Source organism: Trachurus japonicus, chromosome 4 (genome assembly GCF_045865225.1).
Source record: "Trachurus japonicus isolate A0001 chromosome 4, Traja_1.0".
NCBI classification, from domain to species: Eukaryota; Metazoa; Chordata; class Actinopteri; order Carangiformes; family Carangidae; genus Trachurus; species Trachurus japonicus.
The window spans coordinates 36,222,401-36,231,897 of record NC_140910.1 but is presented as its reverse complement, the minus strand read 5'-3'; the positions used below and the strand labels follow the sequence as shown (position 1 = coordinate 36,231,897).

The 9,497-nt window shown below is 43.7% G+C and overlaps 1 protein-coding gene across 1 annotated transcript in view; it reads left to right on the top strand.

The window, feature by feature from the left end:
- Window positions 1-659: 659 nt before the first annotated feature.
- The window catches only part of rab3b (RAB3B, member RAS oncogene family), a 24,549-nt gene continuing 15,711 nt past the window's right edge, over window positions 660-9,497 (top strand). Inside the window, exons 1-2 of the mRNA XM_085775493.1 lie at window positions 660-685; window positions 7,083-7,307. Coding sequence (XP_085631619.1) covers window positions 7,083-7,307 — 225 coding nt within the window. The 5' untranslated portion in view covers window positions 660-685. The remainder of the gene's footprint in view (window positions 686-7,082; window positions 7,308-9,497) is intronic.

Here is a 9,497-nt window from a genome sequence, read left to right as displayed (position 1 = left end):
AGTGGGCAGCCGCGGTGCAGCGCCCGGGGACCGACTCCAGATTATGAGCCAGTGCCTTTGTGTGTGTGTGTGCGTGTGTGTGTGTGTGTGTGTGTCTTATCGATGTCGAGCCAATCAGCCAATCACACGCCTCAGCGCTTCAGTTATGAGTCATAGCGAGCAGCTGCTGCCGCTGCGCGTGCACAGATCAGTGTGTGAGGCGCCGCGTGCACACAGGCCGAAGGCGCGAGGGGGGAAATAAAAAAAACACTTCGTTCACGAAGAAGCTGCTGAGGGAGGAGAAGAAGAGAAGAAGAGAAGAGACTCTACACCTCCACCACGGTTAGTGTGTCTGTCTGTCTGTGTGTCTGTCTGTGTGTGTGTGTGTGTGTGTGTGTGTGTGTGTGTGTGTGTGTGTGTGTGTGTGTGTGTGTGTGTGTGTGTGTGTGTGTGTGTGTCTGTCTGCGTAACGCCGTGCGTAAAGGGAAAGCTGCGCGCGGCGCCGCATCTCCGTTTCCTGCTTCCAGAGGAAGAGTCGGTGGATGAGACGAGTCATCGATCAGCTTCATCGATCAGCTCCATCAGTTCTTATTGATCCGCATCAGCATCAGGACAGCGCGCGACTGTTGTCGGTCAGAGAGAGAGAGAGAGAGAGAGAGAGAGAGAGAGAGAGAGAGAGAGAGAGCATCCGATCCGCCCAGCAGAGGTAACACACACACACACACACACACACACACACACACACACACACACACACACACACACACACACACACACACACACACACACACACACACACACAGAAACGCCGCTGCAGCTTCTGGTTTAAATCTTCTGTTTATAAACGTTTTGTTTTGTTGTCATATGACAGTGTTGCTAATAATAATCTCACAGGTGCAGAGTGTGTGTGTGTGTGTGTGTGTGTGTGTGTGTGTGTGTGTGTGTGTGTGTGTGTGTGTGTGTGTGTGTGTGTCAGTGGGGAGTGGACCCTCATGATTCATCTTAATCTGCTGTAGCCTGTAGCTACTGTGTCTATATATAGTATGTACAGTATATATATATATATATACTATATATATATAGGAATGTACAGTGTTTTGTGTTGTAGTGAATGAATGTGTTCATGTTCCCATAATAATAATATTATTATTATATTATTATATAATATAAATAATTATAACATGCTTATATGTTAATGTGAAAGTCCAGTCATGTTGGTTGGGGCTGTGGTTGTGTGTCCTGGCCTTAAGGTGGACTGGCCTTAAGGTGGACTGGATGGTTTGGATGTAGACTAAGTGGGCCGGTCCTGACCTTAAGGTGGACTGGCCTTAAGGTGGACTGGCCTTAAGGTGGACTGTATGGTTTGGATGTAGACTAAGTGGGCCGGTCCTGACCTTAAGGTGGACTGACCTTAAGGTGGACTGGTTGTTTCCACTGTAGCGTGAAGATATTTTAATATTCTGATCACTATGATGATAATTAATCTGATGGAGTCTGACCCATAGTTACATTTTGTTGCTAGGCGACATCTAGTGGCTGTAGCGAGAACGACAGAAGTCGTTTACTCTGTTACCATGACTACACCCAAATCACAATCAATCCATCGGCTTTGCTGTGGTAACCATCACTGCATGCATTATCACTGTAACCGTGACAACAGAGGTCTGGTACAGGGAACCTTCGAGGCTTTAAAGCTTTACTTTACTTTACTTTACTTTACTTTACTTTACTTTACTTTACTTTACTTTACTTTACTTTACTTTATTAGTTTATCTGGGTGGGACAGTAACACGTCAGTGAACATATAAAAACATGTCAATGAGCCGGATTAGAGCAGCTGCTCATTTCCATCCAGAGTCCCAGAACATAAAAACAGTCCAGTGACAGGAGAACACAGTTATATATATTATATATATATAATTATATATATATATTATACGCCACATGACAAAGCAGACAACAAGATAACAAACAGGTCAGATAATCAGGCCAGTAGAGGAATCTAAAGAGTTTAAGAGATAAAGTGACAGGTGCTAGAGTGCAGCAGTGCATCATGGGTACCAAGTTGTGTTGCACGGTGCCCTAAAGTACACATCATTTTAAAGTACCAGGTGTATTGCATCAGATATTACCACATACCACATATTATAGCAACTAAACATTCTATCCATATTCATGTTTTTGTTGCCGGTCTCACTCAAGCACTGCAGGTTTTACACAACCGCACCCTGACTTATTATTACTGCACACGAACCAGTCATTAACATTCACACATAGTAACTATAACTCCATTATTTCAGACAAACCGGTCACAAACATTGACACATAATATCTACATATGCTGGACCATTGCACACGCACCGGCCATCGCCATACAACTGTAAACATGTTTAACCCGGGTTAAACATGTTTACAGGTGCTCACAGGTTAGTTTGTCTAACATCCAGTCTGTAAGTTTAAAGGCTTTAAAGGTCCTGAAAGTCGGACGCTCTCTAATATTGATGGGTAACTTGTTCCATTCTAAACATCCTTGGACTGATAACACGTTTTGAGAAAATGTTGTGCGTCTGAATTGTACCTCACAGTCGCCTCTTGTGGTGGCTCTGGTTCCTATATTCAGAAGTCAGGTGAATGTTTGTGTTAATCTAAGTCTTAAATAGTTGTATCTTCTTTAAAGCAGAAGTCAGGTGAATGTTTGTGTTAATCTAAGTCTTAAATAGTTGTATCTTCCGACAGCAATCACTTCTATAGAGTGTTTGGTCTGAAACACGGGTCTGTCAGTCCCTCTGCTCTGCTCTGAGCCCAGGAGAAAACTTTCCTTGTATCCTACAACCTTTATCCAATGAGGAGAGAGAACGGCATAAAGGGGCAGTCCTCTCTGTGTGTGAATGTGGTGACGTAGGGACGAGGGCGGGGGCTGCTAACTCCATCTGCTGACAGGAAGTTAGACAAAACCACCGGATCACTTACTGCTGCTTTACGTAACCTGTTGTTTTTACCATGTTATTGATTATGTATCAATTCTAATATCATGATTGATGATCATCCCACCATCCCATCATCAACACTGATATTTTAATCCTGATAAACGGTTTCTACCTGGCAACCGTTTATCTCCTGGGCTTCATCAGCAGAGCAGGTCGTCATGGAGATGGATCTGTTTCGCTCAGTTTGTGTTTTTTATACACGTGTGATATTGTGATAAATACCACTACCCTACAGTGTGTGTGTGTGTGTGTGTGTGTGTTCCTGTGACTCGCTGGCTGACTCACACACTCAGTGACGGGGACGAGTTTTGATTAATGATTAATGATCGATTACTGATGTAAAGTTTCCACCTTTATTCTGTAAAGTGTAGAAACTGACACTGACAGGAACACAGTGTTCAACAAGTAGTTGATCTCTGCCGATTGATTGATTCATACTTATGTAATTGTACGTAATATATATATAATATAATAATATATATAATATATATAGCAGGTGTCATCAATGTGAAGGACAAGTCTGTTAAACCAGTGGTTCTCAACTGGTGGGTCGGGACCCAGAAGTGGGTCTAGACCCGTTCTGGATGGGTCGTGGACAGCTGGTCAAAGTAAATAATATTTAATGCACATCTGATGTTGGACATGTCTTTTATTTTGAAAAATAACTTATTTTGAAAGGCACGAGACACGTGAACACATGCAGTTGTAATGCTCCTCCTCACTTTCTGATTATTTGCTCCATTTGCTCTGAATGCAAAGATCTCAGTTTCTTATTAATGTGGCCTGATGCAGTGAATCTGGTTTTGTTTTGTGGGTCTTTATTTTGTGCAGTTTGATATTTATTCACTTTAGTGAACATGCTCTGAATGCAGAGATGCATTAGAAGTCAAATATATCGTTTTGTTGGTCTCCATTTTGTGCAGTTTGATATTTTTTTATCCACTTCCGTACATGCAGTTGTCATGGTAACTCCTCAGTTTCATTCATGTGCTCTGAAATGCACTTTGCTCAATAAAGAGCTAAATGAGTTTTTAAAGGCTTTAAAAAGAAAAAATCTTGGTTTGAATTCTATAAAAGTGGGTCGCGACTTAATGACCATGTGAAGTTGTGGAGCCCAGAGTGAAACTAGTGGAGAACCGCTGTGTTAAAACACATTTTCAGGCATCAACATTGTTTCTCTCACAGTGAAGCCGACATCTGTGAGGGATCCCTCCTCTGTTGCTCACCCTGAGCTTTCTCCTGGTTTTCCCTGTTAAAAGGGTTTTCCATGGAGTTTTTCCTCAGTGGATGTGAGGGTCTAAGGACAGAGGATGTTGTTATGATGGGATGTGAAGCCCTTTGAGACACTGGTGGTAGAAACGGGATACACTAATAAAATTGCGTTGCCTTGCATTCTGCCAGAAGGCCCCGCCCCCTTGCTCTGATGCTGTTCACTCAGATCCCAACATCTTGCTGGTTTCTTCTGTTTAGTTGTAATCTAATGTTACATGCATCTTGATCTCACTTCCTGCTTTAGGGGGGGGCGCGCGCGCGCGGTTCGGCGCGCCGTATTAAGTTTCGTTTTCACCACGCGCTGCTGTTGTAGAGAGGATGTGGAGATGAATGGAGATGAATGAAGGTGATCGTCCGACGGGGGGGGGGGGGGGGGCTAATATCGCTACATTTTTTTAAGACGTTAGTTAAGGCGGCAGCTCTTTGATGTTAAGGCGGCCGCCCTAACAGGAAAGCGCTGCAGGAAACCCTGTTGTAATGTATTTTATGGTAATGTTGACGACGTGTGCTGCTGCGCTCTTGGCCAGGTCGCCCTCGAAAATGAGATCTGGATCTCAACGTGTCTTTTTACCTGGTTAAATAAAGGCTAAATAAAAAATTAAGATAAATAAAATACAATAATACAAGATCGTTGCACTGAAATTATCTGGACTGAACCGGTCGTGAACGGACGGCCAGAAGCAGCGTTGCCAACTTGGCCACTTTCTCGCTAAATCTGGCGACATTTTTTTTGTCAAAAGCGACTAGCGACAAATCTAGCGACTTTTATTCGGGTTTTCTTACAAACGTTTCTGGTTTGAAGACTCGGATGTGAAAGCTCGTATCACCGCTGTCTTAGAGAGCCGCCATCCCACCAATACAAACAGATTAGCCTGTTCAGGTCCTTTGAGACAGACACAGAGAGAATCATCAGTCATGCCGTCGAAAAAAAAAAATGCTTGAAAATGTCTCCTTCACTTTAAACCTGTTTTTCTCAGAATTATTCTCCCAGAATGCTGAATTTGGAGAAAACACACTGTATTCAAATGAGGAAAACTAGAAAGTGGAACATGCTACTAACTCCATTTTTATCCTGGTGAAAGCAGAGAGTCTCTCCTTTCATTTGAGATATCCTGTGTGATTTTAGTCACAGCACAACATATCCTGTGGCTGTGTGAAAAGTAGTATAAATCTTTAAAAGTGCTGGCACTGGCTGTACACTGAGGGAGAAAAAAAACTCTGGCACTGAATGAGTTAACAGATCCCAGAACATCATCACCTTCATCGAGGTGTTTCATGATAGTCAGAGGAAAACAGCTGTTGTATCACCACTGATTCACTTTTTTTTGTGTCTGTGCCCATGTACATGCACAAGAAACTACAAGAGAGCAAACAAGCGTCATCTATCTCAAGCTTCTCTTTTGCTGCTTAATGCTGCACTGTGATTACCAGCTGCTCAGTCTTGTGTTTGATTTAGTTTGTGGTGATTTTATTTTGTTTAGTTTGTTTGAGAGAAACCGGGCAAATGTGGGAATGTCAAGCCAAACAGAAACCAGCAGCTGAAAGAGGCTAAAAGGCTCCAGAGAGATAAAGGAGATAATTCTCCACTGTGTCCATGTGAGACTTCACTGTTTGTTTAATTTGTGCATTCACTCTCCACAGAAATCCCAAAGCAATCTGCTGTTCCTCATCAGCACCGTGACAGATTTCTATTGTGAATGTGCTTTAAAAAAGAATCAAAGCCTGGTTGAGATGAGTGAAAATGGGCTCAGGGCTCTTGTGTCTCTGAACAATGGGCAACATGACAAGAGTTGAATAGGAAGCTGCAGCTCTGAGTGACAGCTCTGCAGCTCTGGGAGGAAAGTCAGTCGTTTTCTACCAAACGGTCTGAAGTGAATCACTCCACACACATCCACACAGATCCACACAGATCCACGGGTCGGGGTGTCAGCTGAGCCTCGCCAGCCGTCAGGATTATAATTTCACGTGTATTTTGTGGTTATTTTTCTGACAGAGCGCATGAGTCTCCACTAACACAACCATCCACTAACCTCCTCCACCTGTCTGCAGCAGCAGCTTCGGCCTTTTTCTCGTTTGACTTCATTTGACTCGACAGGTGGAGTGAAACCGGAAATGTTTGTTTGTGTTTTGCCGTGTCTTTGTTTAACGGTTTGTCGGTTTTCGTTTGTGCTGAATCATGTTCAGCTGCAGCTCGGGCGTCACAGTCGGCGGAGAACTAGAGAGGAACTGGTCTGAGCTGAGCTGTTTGTTCTGCAGGTTTTCAAAATAAAACTGTAGTTTGATCACAGCCAGATGGTTTCCTGCTCGTCCATTCATTCATTTCACCACTGAGGAGAATTATTCTTTTTATTAGGCCTCAATACTTTAGTTGTAAAACAAGGACTTTCCTCTGTCTCCTCAGCAGTGATTGATGTTCACTTATTTATTAGTTATTATCACTAACTTCAGACTTTCAAAGTGTGCACATGGTGAATGGTTTATTTTAGGCTTGAATGTCATTGTTCCCAGCTCCACCAATCAGATGGCAGCCCGTGGCCTGAGAAACAAAATAAAGACGGATATTTTCTCTTTAATAATTTTAGACCATAATAAGGTGAGCTGTGTAAACAGGAATCACCTCTGTAAACGTGTGTATTTCTGCTGTAAAGGACGTTTTATCATGGGAGTCTATGGAGACTGACTCACTCTAGTGTCCATGAGAGGAACTGCAGCTGCTGCTTCTTTACGTTGATGCTTCAAGTGTCAGTCTGGCGTTCCACGTTTGGAAGATTGTCCTATCAACTATGTGAACTTCCATATCCCTGACTGTGTTTTCTTTGTCCTCTCTTTGAATCAGTCGTCCAGATGGCGAAGGCAGACCAGCGCTTCGGGCAGCGCGACGGCTCGGACCAGAACTTCGACTACATGTTCAAGCTGCTGATCATCGGGAACAGCAGCGTGGGGAAAACCTCCTTCCTGTTCCGCTACGCCGACGACTCCTTCAGCAACTCCTTCGTCAGCACCGTGGGCATCGACTTCAAGGTGAAGACGGTTTATCGCAACGACAAGAGGATCAAGCTGCAGATCTGGGTGAGGATCACGGATCGCTGAGTCTCTCTGACCCGAAACACGGTTTTTAACTGGCGACACCTCAGAGCTGCTTAACGGGAACCAGAATATACTGCAATATTATATTATGGTTATGTATATACTCTGACTTAATTCACTGTACTTACGTAAATGTACCACAGTATCACAAATTATAACATATTTTGTTCTAATAATGCTGCAACATAATATAAGGTAGTGTAATTTACAGTATTATACAAAATATAACAAGAAATTGAGTTATATATATAATATATATATATTGAGTTTTATATTTAAGCAATATATCCCTCCAGGTGGTCTCTGCTCATTCTACCACTCTAAGGGGCGTTGTTCCCCCTTACGGCCCTTTCACACCGCGGACGTAACGAATAAACAACACGAAATTGCGAAATATTCGTGGCCAAATATTTTGCATCAAAACCATTCACACCGGCGGCGACGCGAATATGCGACAGATGCGACAATTAAATTCCAAAGTTTCGCTTTGCGACGGCTGGTTCCTTGCCTCCACGTCACGTCTTCAATCTGTTAATTATCCCTCACGTCGCTATGCCACTGTCGTCTTGTTACCAACTTTACTCAACACAGCAGCTCACTGATCACTGATCAATATCTGATCAATATCTGATTAATATCTGATCACTGTCCTGACAGTATGAACACACTCTATTGCTGTTTCTCCTCCCCCTCTCCTCCTCTTCCTCTCCTCCTCCTCCTCTTCCTCTCCTCCTCCTCCTCCTCCTCTCCTCCGAGACACAGGTTATTTACATTGTTTACATTAGTGGCCAAGCACGTGTCCATGCGCCCGCATGTCTGTGTGTGTGTGTGTGTGTGTGTGCGCGTGTGTGTGTGTGTGTGTGTGTGTGTGCGTGTCCGTGTGTGCGTGTGTGTGTGTGTGTGCGTGTGCGTGTGCGTGCCCAGAGAGACGGCAGGTGGAGGCTGACTGGCAGAGATGAGAGCAAAGACGGTGAAACAACAACTTCTTTTTCCTGTGAGAGACGGTGGCGGCCGAGACTGTCTTGTTTGTAACAGCTGTGTGTGTTCTGACGTGGGGGCTGTGACCTACCTCCTCTTCACGCCACATGATTGGTTGATGCGTTTATTCACCGGGCGAAAGCTCGGAAAAATCGACCTCGCTCCGAAAAAAAATTGTGCCGCATTTTCGCCGCGATGTGAAAGGACCCGTGATGAAAACCAGGGTTCGAAAAAAAATATTGATGCGCGAATTATTCGCACGAAAAATACGTCTCCGGTGTGAAAGGGCCTTTAGAGTGGTAGAATGAGCATAGACCACTGTTAGCTTAGCATTAGCCTTTAGCCTCTTAGAGTGGTAGAATGAGCATAGACCACTGTTAGCTTAGCATTAGCCTTTAGCCAGTTAGAGTGGTAGAATGAGCATAGACCACTGTTAGCTTAGCATTACCCTTTAGCCCCTTAGAGTGGTAGAATGAGCATAGACCACTGTTAGCTTAGCATTAGCCTTTAGCCCCTTAGAGTGGTAGAATGAGCATAGACCACTGTTAGCTTAGCATTAGCCTTTAGCCAGTTAGAGTGGTAGAATGAGCATAGACCACTGTTAGCTTAGCATTAGCCTTTAGCCAGTTAGAGTGGTAGAATGAGCATAGACCACTGTTAGCTTAGCATTAGCCTTTAGCCAGTTAGAGTGGTAGAATGAGCATAGACCACTGTTAGCTTAGCATTAGCCTTTAGCCAGTTAGAGTGGTATAATGAGCATAGACCACTGTTAGCTTAGCATTAGCCTTTAGCCAGTTAGAGTGGTAGAATGAGCATAGACCACTGTTAGCTTAGCATTAGCCTTTAGCCTCTTAGAGTGGTAGAATGAGCATAGACCACTGTTAGCTTAGCATTAGCCTTTAGCCAGTTAGAGTGGTATAATGAGCATAGACCACTGTTAGCTTAGCATTAGCCTTTAGCCAGTTAGAGTGGTAGAATGAGCAGAGACCACTGTTAGCTTAGCATTAGCCTTTAGCCTCTTAGAGTGGTAGAATGAGCATAGACCACTGTTAGCTTAGCATTAGCCTTTAGCCAGTTAGAGTGGTAGAATGAGCATAGACCACTGTTAGCTTAGCATTAGCCTTTAGCCAGTTAGAGTGGTATAATGAGCATAGACCACTGTTAGCTTAGCATTAGCCTTTAGCCAGTTAGAGT